We start from the raw sequence: 14404 nt of genomic DNA, 5'->3' as shown, positions 1-14404 counted from the left end.
CTGTGCCAATCTGTCTCTGTTCTTAACTAGCAATTAAAGCTCTGCAACATTATAGACACCTCTAAGATTCCATTAACAGAGACTGAAGAAATGTATAGGTTGGTGGGAGGTTCTGCCTCTTCTTCCACAAAATATTGTGTACAGTCAGTAGATAATTAGTACTGGCAACTTATTTATAAACACTTCTGAGACTCAACTCTTGCTGTTTTCTTAAAATTGTCTTTTTTTTTTAATGTTTATTTTGTTTATTTTTAAGAGAGAGAAGGAGAGTGAGTGGGACAGGGGCAGAGAGAGAGGGAGAGACGGAGAGAGAATGCCAAGCAGACTCTGTGCTGACACCAATGTAGGGCTGGATCTCAAGATCATGAGATCATGACCTGAGATGACATCAAGAATTGGACACTTAAACAACTGAGCTACCCAGGCGCCCCCAAATAATCTTATTTTTAATGGAAGTACATCTTTTAGTTCAGCCAATTCTCGCTGAGATCTTTATTCCATGCACATTTAGCTGAGTATAGAATTTGAGGTTGACCATTCATTTTCTCTCAGCACTTTGACAACATTATTCCATTGTTTTATGGCACCCTTTGGCTAACTGTTGATCTTTAACTGATAACTTGTCTTTTCTACTTTATTGTTTTTGAGTATTTCTTTCTCTCCATTTTCTTTCATGTTTTGAAAGCTCACTGCAAAATAGTTGTTGGATTTTTGTTTTTAACTCTTCACAGGACACATTATGGTTTTTTTTTAAATCTGAGGGATCATATCATCAATTCTGGAAAATGTTCATCCATCTTCTCTCCTATTTATTCTCTTTCTTTTCCTTGTTATAAAATGCCTATTAGACATGTCTTTCATGTCTTTTAATTTGTTTTCAGTATTTTCCATCTTGTTCTGTCTTTGCACTAAACTTTATAAAATTTCTTCAGGTACATTTCTGGTTTATGAATTGTCTCCTCAGCCATGCCTGATCTGATATAAAACTTATCCATTATGTTTTTAATCTTAACTTTTATTAATCCTTTTAAATATCTATAAGTTCTAATGGGCTGTTTTCCTATTAGTCTTCCTTGTCACTGCTTCCTATTTTAACTATCTCACATTTCTTTTTTAATACTTTAAATATATATTTTATAGACTCTGTCATAATTTTTATTATCTTCAGTTATTACGGTTGTTAATAGTAACCCCCTTTTCTTCTGGCCTGCTGATTCTCTTTCATGGTGGACTTTTGATTATGGGCTTAGCTGCTAGGAGGAATCTTTCTTTAACGATACTGGTTTGTGCCCTGAATCCTGGACATATCTCTATAGAATTGTTTGCATCTTCTCTGTGGGGCTCCAGATTTATAGTAATAGTAAGAGGAGGAGGAGGAGGAGGAGGGAGTATAGGAGGAGGAGCATTATCAGAAACAAGTAACATTTTTTGAGTTTTTATGATTTTCCAAGCATTGTTTTATGAACTTTACTTGTACTAATGAATTTAATCTCTACAGTAACCATACATACACACACACATACATACATACATGCATACATACATACCCTGTTATTATCTCCATTTTAAGGGGGGAGGGAAGGTTAAATACCTTGTGAAAAGTCACATAGCTGACACGTGGTAGAGCTAGAATTCAAACCCAAGTTTGGCTTCAGAATGCAACTAACTACTATGACATTTGTTATATTCTAGACATGTTACCATACAGGAAGAATAAATTAAGATTCTCTCCCCCATTTCCTGTATCTGGCATGTCCTACATGTTTGGGTTTTTCATTTTCTATGGAGTATATATATTTTTTAACCCAGAGATGGGGCTAAACATACACATCCTTGCTCTTCCTCGGGGTAATAGGTGGTTTTGCTAATTTCTGTTTATTTCTAGCACTGAGCAGTCCTGTGAAGCTTCTGGATTCATGCAGAGATATAAAATCCAGCTTTGTAAACCATCGAGTCTAGGTCACAAGGTTATTAAAACTCCTCTTTGGACAGCTGATTGCTGGCATACCATTCATAGTTCTGGTTTTAATTTCTCTTTTCATTTTTAATACCTGGGGAAGTACCTTCCTTTCTTATTGTTTCTTCCATTGTTTCTTGGTTTCTTTCCTTTACCTTTTTCTTACTTCTTTTTAAACCTTGGTTATATATCTGACTTTATATATATATATATATATATATATATATATATATATTTTTTTTTTTTTTTTTTTTTTTTTTTTTTTTTTTTTTACCCACCATTTCAATATAGCCAGAGTTTGGGTACTTCATTATATTAGGTTACCATTTATGGGGAAATCTTCAGGCTTAAATAAGAATGACCTCCTAAATAAAAATAAATCAGAGTAAATAGGTCAAGAAAGAGGAACACAAAGCATATATAAGAAACAGTGGTAAGAACTGAAACTAATAAAATATATTTAATCAACATAATTATTGATATTGTAGTGTGAATTTGAATGCATTGTAAGCAAAGTGAAAATTCCTAAAATAGATTCCTAAAATAGAGTACATAGGGTCTAAAACAACAATGACAACAACGACAGCAAAATTAATAACAACTTGAATTATATTCCAGGTGATATAAAAGAAACAGAATTTTTTGTTTGGATCATTGGCCTATTATTGATACAAAATTTTAGCAGTGTTTTTGACCCTCTACCCTCCCCTCCGTGAGACCTTTAGAATATCTTTATTGTCTTTGTTTTTGCCAATTTTTAATGTAAAAGACATATGATATTTCACTGTTGACTTTTAAAAAAATAGAACTAATTACCAAGGAGAGAAATATACATATATATAATACCGTGGCTTAAATATTTTTAAATTATTCTCTTCTTTTCCAGAACAACTCTCAACTTTATGATTATTAACATCTGTGGATTCGGAGCCATGTCAAATATTTGAGATTTCCCAATTCATGGACTTTGGCTTCCTGCTTTGCCATTTACTTTGGCAGGTCAAGAAAAGTTTGCAACTCTTTACTGAGATAGACTACGCAATGGGAATTGAATAAATTTTATTTTTTCCCCAGTCTTCATGCATAAAAATTGACCTGAATCTTTTTATATGTTTTTTAGTCCTTGGCAATCTGCTTACTTTTATTTTGTTTATGAGCCTTCTGAAATCCTGCATTCCCTATGAACAGAGCAGGAGAAAGGAATTTGTTCACAACTCTTCATTTGTCCAAATTAGGTGTTTCTCTACGGCAGACTCTGGGTTGCTTAGCTTTATTAGGAAAAAAAAACCTTCAGTTCCAGTACATTCTGCCCATTTAGTATACATTAGTCAAATATGTCATTGGCAGTTGGGTTTAAACATCAGTAGTAAAAACAAAAAACAAAAAACAAAAAAAACTAGCTAAAGATTTCTCATACACATTTAAGCACTTTGGTTAGTGGCTGCTTTTACTTATTTATTGCTCTTTCCCCATCTTGGTCTCATCATGTTCGACAGGCTAGTTCTGTTTCCCTTGTTTACCGTTTTACCCCTCATCCCTGGAGTTGAAAGGCCAAGTGCACAAACACAGGGTTTGTTTTCTTCCCAGCCAACCACTGAACCATCGTTTCCCTGCAAATAATTGGCTTAGGGAAGAAAAGGCAGAAAACAAAACAAGTTCATTATGTGCAGCTTGGTCTGACTACACCCCCCCCCCCCCTTCACAAAGCAGCCTGGGGAAGGCACCCATGTAAGGAATAAATGAAGAAGTAGAAATAAGGAAATTTTCATTGTTGCTGTACACAAAAACAGAACTGTGCTTTGACAGTGTTTCCAGAGTAATTTTCCAGACGGTAAGTAGAGCTGTTTAGTTGTGCTATGGCAAATATGTGGGTGGACACTGCTTAAAATCAGTCTCTTTTTCAGATGTTTCCAAATACTCATATGTATTGTATTGAAGACCTAATGATAAAATTTTCCAATTTATTCCCAACCAACTTGTATCGTGCAGGTAGAACAGCAGGATAAAGGAAAATAGTAAAATCTGTTTCTGTACTAGGTGAGGGAGAATTGTCTGAATATTTTGTTATGCAAATCTAAAATAATTTAATTCTGAGAGTATAAAAGCTGAAAAAAAATCGTCTCTGTTGGCTTATTTGCAAGCATTTGGGGAAAATTACTTTCCATGGGATTCCTTTCTTTCTCTTTCTTTCTTTCTTTCTTTCTTTCTTTCTTTCTTCTTTCTTTCTTCTTACTTGTTAGTTTCCTCAGTTATTCAAGGACTTCTGAATTCAGAAAATGGAGATGAGTTCTTCTAGCCTTCTTGTGACTCACAATCAAGTTTCAGGTAGTTTGGGTCTGAATTGCTATCTCACAGCCTAGCTCTTTTGGATAAAAGCTGTTCAGTTTCATCTGAAAGGGAAATGCTACAGGAAAAGCGTCCACTGAGGTTACGTTTACTGGGCATAATTAATTATTCAAATGAATTGAAATAATCAGAATTTTGGTTAATTTGATTAGCTCTGGTATTTCTATTTAAATGCAAAGAACAAAAATTATTAATCGGATGAGATAGAATTCAATTACTCTATTCATATAGTGGAATTTCTGGTATAAGAGGTAAAAACGTGTGAAGTGGCTTACAGGTTCTGAAAAGTAACAATATCTTTTCCATTGTTCTGCTCTTTTTTTTTCAGGAAAATTGTGACACTGAACACTATGTCCCAATGGTTACCCACTCTCCCAAATAGCTTACAGTGATTATATGTGATGTAAAATTTTGCAGCCATGTGTTATTAAGATGATATTTTAAACTCATTTTTTGTAGTTCTTAAAGGCAGGAAATATTTTCCACCAAACGATGATCAAGGTTTTTCTCTCTGCTTTTCCGCCACTCTCCCCAAGATGTTTCTTATTACACTTATTTTTCTGGTTTATTTCACACCTTGTTAATTTTCTCCTTGTTTGTTCAATGCAAAGCTAAATGAATATGAAACAGAAAAGTGTGTACCACCAAACTCAGGCGCTTCTGCACAAGAATTTTCTTAAGAAATGGAGAATGAAAAGAGAGAGCTTATTGGTATGTTTGAAAGTTTCCCTCTTTCTGCAGCTCACCTTATTCTTTTATTTTATCCCCTAACGATGCTCTTATTCTATATTTTAAGTAGCAGACTGGATTCATTGATTTTGAGGTTGCCTCTAATTGTACTTGTCAAACTGAGAGTCTCATAGCAGTCCCTGAAAAATAACGTAGCATTGCAAAGACGAAGAATATTCCTCATATTAAAAAAAAAAAAAAAAACAGAATAAATGAGAATTTAATTGTATGGGAAATTATTAGCAACTATTTACAAATTTTTTAATGTTTATTTATTTTTGAGAGAGAGAGAGAATGAGCGAGAGAGCGAGTGGGGGAGGGGCAGAGAGAGGGAGACACAGAATCCAAAGCAGCTCCAGGCTCTGAGCTGTCAGCACAGAGCCGGACGCGGGGCTCGAACTCGTAGACCCTGAGATCATGACCTGCGCTGAAGTTGGACATCCAACCAACTGAGCCACCCAGGTGTCCTGATTTTTATTTTTATTTTATTTTATTTTATTTTATTTTATTTTGAGAAGGAGAGACAGCGAGAGAGAGGCAGAGGGGCAGAGAGAGGGACAGAGAGAATCCCATACTGAGCATGGAACCCAACACAGCACTCAGTCTCATGACCATGGGATCATGACCAGAGCCAAAACCAAGAGTTGGATGCTTAACTGACTGAGCCACCCAGGCACCCCGGGAAATTATAGCAGCTATTAAAGCTGCTACCATATGTAACAAAATTAGAGTAAAGAAATAATCAAAAGAGCCCCAGCAGAAATTGAGAAATTTTAACTTGGGGCACTTCTTTTCAAAGCCATAAATTTTCTACGTAAAGACTATTTCCAAGAATTACGGACCAAGTACCACCACTGATTGTCAGTTGCATTAGGTAGGTGGGCTATCTACAGGTAATTGACCCAAATCTCAGAGGCTTAACTCAGCAAAAGTTTGTTTTTCACTTTGCTCATAGTCTAAATAAGGTTGACAGTGAAACTAAAGTGGGTCTGGTAGGTGAAGGAATCTTCTCCATACAGTCAGTCAGGGACCCGAGTTCCTTCATCTAGGGACTCTGCCATCTCCCTAGGCCTTGGAGATCTCCCCTGGATCGTCTGAATCTAGTCAGAACATCAGAAAGTACAGGGCAGGGACTGAGACAGAATATAGGTTTTGCATGGTTCCACAAGCCAGGACTTGAAGGTTGCATATCATTTCTGCTCATGTTCCATGGTTGGAACTCAATCACTCAATCGCTTGGTCTGACTTCATTCCCAGAGGCTGGGAATGTGGTCTAGCATTGCTTTAAGCAGGAAGAGATTACTGATATTGGTGAACCACTGGGCAATATCCAACACTCAGTTCCTTTTCATGTTTTTTTTTTTTTATTTCCAATACAAGAATATGACAATTGACCAAAATGTTGCTATTTGCCATCATGAACTCTATCTGGGACCCTCTGTGTCTTAGAGACTATAAAGTCCGATGCCCAGGCCTAAGAAGTGTCATCCTATTAGTCACCCTGTTGGTTTTTATGATGGCCTCTGCAGTAGTTCATGATTTAATACAAAAGTTTAGTTCTAGTGTTGGAGAATGGTCTATGTGGCAACTATCTCGGTGTGCATCTTTTGTTGGGTTCCCTTTGCTCTGAAGAGTTGAGAGCAAAGAGAAGCCAACTATGTGGCAAAATCAGAATTTATCTTCAACCGTTCTTTGGTATTGGCTGAAACTTTTAAGGGAATAAAACGAATCTAAATTCGTTCTTCCTCCTGTTATAGGAATGGATATTCCCAATACTTCTGGGACTGTACATGGGACTGTTTTCACACTTCAGAGAAAAGACATATTTTCCTGAAATTCCTCCCCAAGCTCTGGGAAGGGCAGATAACTTTAATAACTCTATAGGTGTTGTGTATACACCCGTCTCTGATATAACACAGCAGATAGTGAATAAAACGACATTTGCTCCCTTTGTGAAAGGTAGGTGTACTAATGGCAACAAAGAATTACTGGTATTATTTCATATCTTTTTGAATTGATGTCTACATGTTGAATTCGAACTGACAGTGATCTATCATGCTAATTATTTAGGTTATCAAGATAGCCTACAGACTTGGTTAGTTTTTTCTTTCTCTCGCAACAATTAGTTTTTTAAAGCCTTTCAGCTTGATGGGGGTCCCATTAGGGAGGTCTGCATTTCTATTGGAATTTACTTAAAACAATAAATTTATCATTTCAGATTTGCAGAATAGTGTCTAGGAGAATATGCCATTTGTGGGTGCAGGTGCCCTTAACATGGAAATACAGTGATTAAGATTTACAACACAGGAAAAAAAAAACATCGAAATAAAAGAAATTAAATCTAGCTATTAAATTATAATGTCAGAACTATGAAAAGTAAGGATGGCTGATCTAAAGATACTCTGTCTGCATATGGTATACTTTGTACACATCTTTAAAGGCCTTCACTCTAAATGAAATCACTATGTAACTGAGATAACTAAGATCAAATGTGTATTTCACTCATGGGCAAGGTGGGTGCAGTTTGGTAGTCTGCTCTTTAATCCTCGATTTCTCACAGGTGACTTTGCTGGCTGTGAGAAATACACTTACCTGGCAATCTTAGTTCCCACATAAGGCAAAAATCAGATGAGGTGTCTTTGCTTCAGTAAATCTGAAATCTGGAATCCCCTGACTCTACTCTACTCTAAGTATGATATGCATACTTACCCTAGTATAATATTTCTCTATACCTAAAATTTGCCATAATACTTGTCATTACTAAAAGAAAACACTCAGTTCTCATGCATGTCTCCTGAGTCTAGAATCTAAACCATTTTTTTTTTCAAAAGGCCCTCCCTGTCTTTTGGGATAAGTTTCATTTAAGTGGAAAATGATTTTAGTTTCATTCCAATCTGATGACACAGTTGGATATCACATTCCGTTGCAGTGAAAGTGTGCAACCCTCTCTGTCTATTTTTACCTTGTCATCCACAGAAAGAAGACTCATCGGAGTGCCAAATCAAAAATCCATGGATAAACTACTTTTAGACAGTTTTGCAGACCTGGTGGGAATCATCTTTAATGACGCTTTCTCTTATAAGCTAAAATTTGTTCAGGGATATAACATTCCATTTTTGAAGGAAGATCTTTTCACAGGTGACTTTCCATATAAAATATCATTGTGGTATTTTTCATGTTTTCAACCTAAGAAATAGGTCGGGATGGGCAACAGAGATGCTTTTGATAGAACATGATAAAGTAGATAGAGCACATTGTATCGCTGAACTTATTCCAAGGGCAATCATATCTTCCCACGATAAAACATGATGGAGTCGTCCAATGGAGATAAAGTGAGCACACAGGGGCATGTTGCAAAGGATGTGGGGTGATCCAGACGGAGAGGTCCTGGCCTCAGGTGAGGTTCCAGGTCAGCAGGAAAGGCAGACATTGATGAGTTCATGACAAGTGCAAAGAGAGGTGCTGAGCGGGTGGGAGACTTAGACCAGGGGTTCCTAATAAGCTGTGAGATGAGAGAAGTCTTACGGGGCAAAGTGATGTTTCAAATGAGAAGGATTGGCACATGGGGGTGGGGAAAGCGTTGCATTTCAGACAGAGGAAGTGCAGGTGTGAAAATCCCGAGGTGCCAAGGGCATCTGTTTGTATCCATGGAAGAAGATGAGTATAGCTGAACAGAGGACATGGAAAGGAATGTGACAGGAGACTGAGGCTGAAGTTAACCCAAGGGCTGGACCCCGTGACGTCCTACAAACCTAGGGTGTTGGGGAGCCATTGAGGTACTTTAATTAGGGCAGAGAAGAGATTAGACCCCCAAGCCTAAGGGAGCTCTCTGGATATGGCCCAGGGCATGGGTTGCAGAGCGGTGGGGGAGAACACAGCCAAACATACCAGGGAGCCAAAGGCAGCTCGGACACGACTGGCGGCAGCTGAGAAGGAGAGTGAATGGGTCTGAGGGCCTTTCAGGAAGCAGAATTGATGTGACTAAGAGAATCGGTTCTTTCCCATTCATTCTCTGAGTGTCTTCTTTGTGTCCTGCACTGTTCTGGCCCTGGGGATGAAAGTGAGCAAAACACAGAGGGAAGCCTGTTTGCACGAGTCATTCCAGTCGGGGACAGGGGGTGGGACAAAAATGATGCACTCTGCCAAGTGGCGATAAAACAACAAAGTAAAATAGAGCAGGCTTGCAAGATAGAGCCCGAATGCTCTTCCAGATATTTTTATTTATGGTGGCCAGGGGAGGCCTCTGTGCTGAGATCGCTTTTGAGAAGAGATCAGGATACAGGGAAGGAATGAGCCATGGATCCGTCAGGAGACAGAGCATATGAGCATATGAGCAAAAAAAAGTTCTAGCACAAGAGTGCATTTAGCATTTTGAGGCACGGCAGGGAATCCAGCATGGTAGGAGTGGCCTGTTTGTTTTCATCTTCTTTCAAGTATTTATTTATTTTCAAGAGAGGGGAGGAGGGAGGGGATAGAGGATCCGAAGCGGACTCTTCACTGACAGCCACGAGCCCGATGGGGGGGTCGAACTCTTGAACTGTGAGATCATGACCTGAGCTGAAGTCAGACGCTCAACTGACTGAGCCACCCAGGCGCCCCAGCTTTCACCTTCTTTTCATGTCTAAGACTTCCTACGCATACTACAGTCTCGGAGAATAAAATTTGCCTCATTAAGAACTTTATTTGGTATTTTTTTTTTCCTATGTGGTTATAAGTTCTGACTGGTGGAGACTCCTCTAGATTGTTTTCCCTTGGGTTCTCATTTCTTGTTCTCTAATGACGTCCATCTGCTAACGTCGCTTATGGTATGGCCTCCCTTTGTGCTTGTAGCTCATTGTTGGAATATGCATGGTGACTTTTCCTGTTCTCTGGCCAAATACTGGAATAGAGGATTTGTGACTTTACAAACTGCCATTGATGCTGCTATCATACAAGTAAGAAAAGTTCTAATAATTCACGTAAACTCGTTCCACAGGTATCGAGATTTGGGTGAAAGGTGATATATGCTCAGGTTTTCATACGTTTGTACAATGAAGTAGGGATACAAAGGCTGAGATTGGATTTGGGCGAAGGAACCCATTGCTTTTGTTTTTAACTTTAATTTTCGAGGAGTTTCAGAGTGATGGGAAAGGAAATGGCAAAAACCAATGTACATGGAAGTCCGTGTACCCACCACCCAGTTACTCCTAACGGTAATATCTTTCATAACCGCAGAACAATATTAAAATCAGGGAATTGATGTTGGTATAGCCCTCATAAGCTTGTGTGGATTTCACCATAGCCTGTTCAGTTCCTATTTTTTCCAATAATGATTTTCCTTGTTTAAACCCCACTTTAGATCGCAACAAACCGCTCTGTGACAGAAGAGTTGATGTCAGTTACTGCTATAAACATGAAGACTTTACCTTTTATCCATAAAAGCATTCTTCAAAAGGAGATGTTTATTTTCTACTGCCTTCTTTACTTTTTTCCATTGATACACTTTATATCGCTCAACGTTACAAAAGAGAGGAAAAAATGGAAGGATTTGATGAAAATGATGGGTCTACAAGATTCAGCCTTCTGGTGAGTAACTGATTCAAGCAGTGCAACGAATAATCAGAAATTAGGAAGTGGTAAAAACGTGTCATTATTTCCAAAACCGTGTGCCACAGCTGAGACTCCAATGCAGCGGCCCCGATTGCACCCCTCCTGTTTGGTCTGCCCATGGTTATCCTTTGACTTCTCCGCACTTCCTCATACTTGAAGAAAGTATGATCCTATAATGGCTAGCTTGTGTTCAGAGGTTTGATCAGCAGGGATATATTTTTTTGCAGCACTTAAGTACCATGTGTTGGACTTGAGATGTCCTATAAAATGTGCCCAGTGCATATAGCACTTAGGGTGGCATGTTGGAAGGGCTCAATAAGGGCATTTGTTCATATATTGATATCTTTGTATCTTGACTCATTCAAAAATGATTTAGATGTTTTTAAATACATATATTTAAACACACGTATATTTATGTATGTGTCTATCTATGTGTGTGTGTGTGTTTGTATTATAATAAAAACAAATGATTGAAGAATAGAAACAAGGATCTCACAGAATGATCACGGGTAAGACTAGAAGATAAAAACACAAATCATACAAGCTCTAAGCTTCCAAGAGGTCGCCTGGATGGCTCAGCTGGTTAAGCATCCGACTCTTGATTTCAGCTCAGGTCATGATTGCACCATTCATGAGTTTGAGCCCCGTGAGTTCTGTGCTGACAGTTCAGAGCCTGCTTGGGATTCTCTCTCTCCCTCTCTCTCTCTCTTCCCCTCCCTGTCTCTCTCTCTCTCTCTCTCTCTCTCTCTCTCTCTCTCTCTCTCTCACACACACACACACACACACACACACACACACACAAAATAAATAAATAAACTTAAAAAAAAACTAACATTTTTCAATACTGAATCCTGGGAAATGTGTCTTTGTATAGTCCCCACATCAAGAAAATTACTCTTTGTGGCTATGGAACTATTTGGAATGGGTGAGGAATTATTTACTGAACAATCATCTGTAAGTCACATGTTCCCTAAAATAACATTATGGTCTAGGAAATTTTAAATTTTCTATCAAGTATATTTGATTAACAGAGAGAGTTTTGATTCTAACATACCTTAATTGTGAAACAGAAAAAGAGGAAAATGTGTTTCTGAAATGAAAAAAAAAAAAAAGAGTGGTTTGCAGTGAAACTTTGGCAAATGCAAAGGAATGAATGGAGTCTGTTAGGGGGGTAGAGAGGGGGACTCTGTGTAAATAGGACTGTTTTTTAGTTCAGAGGATGTCCTGTGGGGCAGTATTCCTGTAGTCACCTGAGAATGGGGGGGCACAAGTCAATTCTGGATTAAAATCAGAAAGGTATTGGATATTTACATGTGGATTCATCCTCAGGGTAAATGCTTCTTAGTATGCATGTAACGTAAAGTTAGCAAAACGAATAGATAGATAGATAGATAGATAGATAGATAGATAGATATAGATATAGATATATAGATATATAGATATATGGATATATGGATATATAGATATATATCCATATATCTATATATCCATATATATATCCTTAAAACTAAAAAGGAAAAAACAAATCTGAAATGTTTTTGCCAAGTACAGGGTGTCTACTGGAAATAAGTTGTATCACAACCTTTTTTTTTAAGTAATGTGAAATAACTGTGAAATGTCATCAGCATTTATTATTTAAGTGTGATGACTGAATTGCTTTGTTTTTATCGTGAAGGCTTTCACAGCTTTATTAACATCCCCCCCATTCCCCCCCCTTGGCCAAACTCCCTGCAATGAGTTCCCTTTTCTAGGTAATGTTTTAAGTTCCTTCATTTGCAATTCTCCTACTGTATAGAATTTTAATTCCCACCTGTAGCAGTTCCCTTCTGTACTCAGGAAGTGGATTCTGCAGAATGCCATATGCTTTCCAAAAATGCTGATGTTTCCAACAAAGGCTGAATCACTGTAATGCCATGACCTTTAAAAAGAAGTCGAATAAGCAGTAATTAAACCAGTTGTTCTGGGGCATATTGATGCAAGTTCCTGGTTTTAATACTCTCACTATTTTTTTCAGCTGTTGAATTTTTTTTTTAATTTTTTTTTTAAACATTTATTCATTTGAGAGAGACAGTGTGAGCAGGGAAGGGGCAGAGACAGAGGGAGACACAGAATCTGAAGCAGGTTCCAGGCTCCGAGCGGTCAGCGAAGAGCCCAAAGCAGGGCTCCAACCCACAAACCGCAAGACCATGACCTGGGCCAAAGTCGGACACTTAACCGACTGAGCTACCCGGACGCCCCGGATTCTTATTCAGTTGGGCAATTTCATGTAGAGGCAAGAGGACTGAGCAGAGCGCGCACTGTCGTCTGGGCTTGGCTACTGATTTACTCGGTGGGTCTTGAATAGGCCCATGAAGTAACAGTAGGACCTACAGTTTACTTATCTGTAAAACAGGAAGCCCGGACTCAAACACCTTGTGTGGTCCTCTTAGATCTAAGACTGAATACTATTTCTTACTAACCACCTGATAAAAATGCGAACCCCAGCACATCTAAAACAACACAGAATGAGCACTTAAGGCTGTACCCTCATTTATATCAGCTTTCAAAAAAGGAAACATGAACAGGAATAGCAAGAAAAGAATGGGCCTGGAGGAATTACGAAATTTCAGTTTTCTACTACTAGGGAGCGTGGAGGTCCAGCCGGCTGAAATCCTCAAGAACGGTCCAATTCTCCTCTGCCCCCGGGGCTTCCGTGGTTCCCTGACTGATCAGCAGCTTAGTTATATTCCCTCCCATTTCTACGGTCAGAACACCTCGGTAATATGTTATAATGCTGAAGGCACAAAGAGCTTAATCTCTTTACTTCAGCATTTACCCCTTTGAGACACTTTTGTGCATTTTCCCAAAAAAGATAAGTACGAGAGTGGTCTTGGCAACAACAAATAAATAAAAATTGGAGACAAAAATTGGAACAACCTAGAAGTCCATGGGCAGGAGAACATTAGGATATAGTCATATGATGAAATATTATTATACAACAGTGAATATATGTCCATTGATGAATATGAATATGAATATATGTCCATTGATGTAGACAAGCAACAACAGAACACATACAAGATGATGCCATGTTTGCAGATGTTCATTCTATTTATACGATAAGTGGATGCAGAGCTGATGCTTAGCCAGGAGGCAGCAGCACAGCCCTACCAATGTAATATTAATAACATTTTAGTTACTAATCTAAGTAGGCAGATAGAACGGTAAACATTGTATCATTCTTTAGATTTTTGGTAGGTTTTAACTATTTCCTAATGAAGTTAAAATAACTGAAATAACTTTTTGTCTTCTTTTAGGCTCTCCTGGGGCTTAATCTATGCTGGCTTCATCTTCATTATTTCCATAATCATTACAGTTGTCATAACATCTACCCAAATTATAGTCATGACAGGCTTCATGGTCATATGTACACTCTTCTTCTTATATGGCTTGTCCTTGGTAAGTGCATACATTTATTACCACGTTCTCTGCTTTAGGTCGTAGCTAGATGTAGTAAAAATGAAGTTCTCTGGAGGTCATTACAGTTCATTATTTCCTTCATGTCCGCTTTGTGTGCAGGTGTGTGCGTACTTGCTTGAGAAAGTCTCTAGGAGTTGTTGAGAAGTTGATCTAGTATGAAATACAATTGGACCTCTCTTTTGCATAAAGTCTGCATTAATGCAACGATGCCTCAAAAAGAAAAAAAAACACCTTGACTCTAAAAATATTTTGACTCTAAGACTTTTCTAGATGGTTCATGAGGATGCGTTTGAGGGGTGGACCTGTGTCTTCGTCCCAAAGTTT

General features: G+C 38.1%; 1 protein-coding gene across 4 annotated transcripts in view; it reads left to right on the top strand.

Annotated features, from left to right (window-relative positions):
* ABCA6 (ATP binding cassette subfamily A member 6) overlaps window positions 1-14404 on the top strand; it is a 74711-nt gene that overhangs the window by 10055 nt on the left and 50252 nt on the right. For 2 of the 4 annotated variants that reach the window (XM_047831687.1, XM_047831688.1), the window contains 6 exons: window positions 4915-5014; window positions 6790-6991; window positions 8009-8170; window positions 9863-9966; window positions 10371-10597; window positions 13918-14059. In XM_047831687.1, coding sequence (XP_047687643.1) covers window positions 4919-5014; window positions 6790-6991; window positions 8009-8170; window positions 9863-9966; window positions 10371-10597; window positions 13918-14059 — 933 coding nt within the window. In that variant the 5' untranslated portion in view covers window positions 4915-4918. Of the gene's footprint in view, window positions 1-2923; window positions 5015-6789; window positions 6992-8008; window positions 8171-9862; window positions 9967-10370; window positions 10598-13917; window positions 14060-14404 lie in introns of those variants that run through there. The other 2 variants (XM_047831686.1, XR_007146653.1) reach the window with 2 other exon arrangements.

This window comes from Prionailurus viverrinus, chromosome E1 (genome assembly GCF_022837055.1).
Source record: "Prionailurus viverrinus isolate Anna chromosome E1, UM_Priviv_1.0, whole genome shotgun sequence".
In the NCBI taxonomy this organism is placed as follows: domain Eukaryota; kingdom Metazoa; phylum Chordata; class Mammalia; order Carnivora; family Felidae; genus Prionailurus; species Prionailurus viverrinus.
Note: the sequence above shows the minus strand (reverse complement) of the source record. Positions and strands in the feature narration are given on the sequence as shown.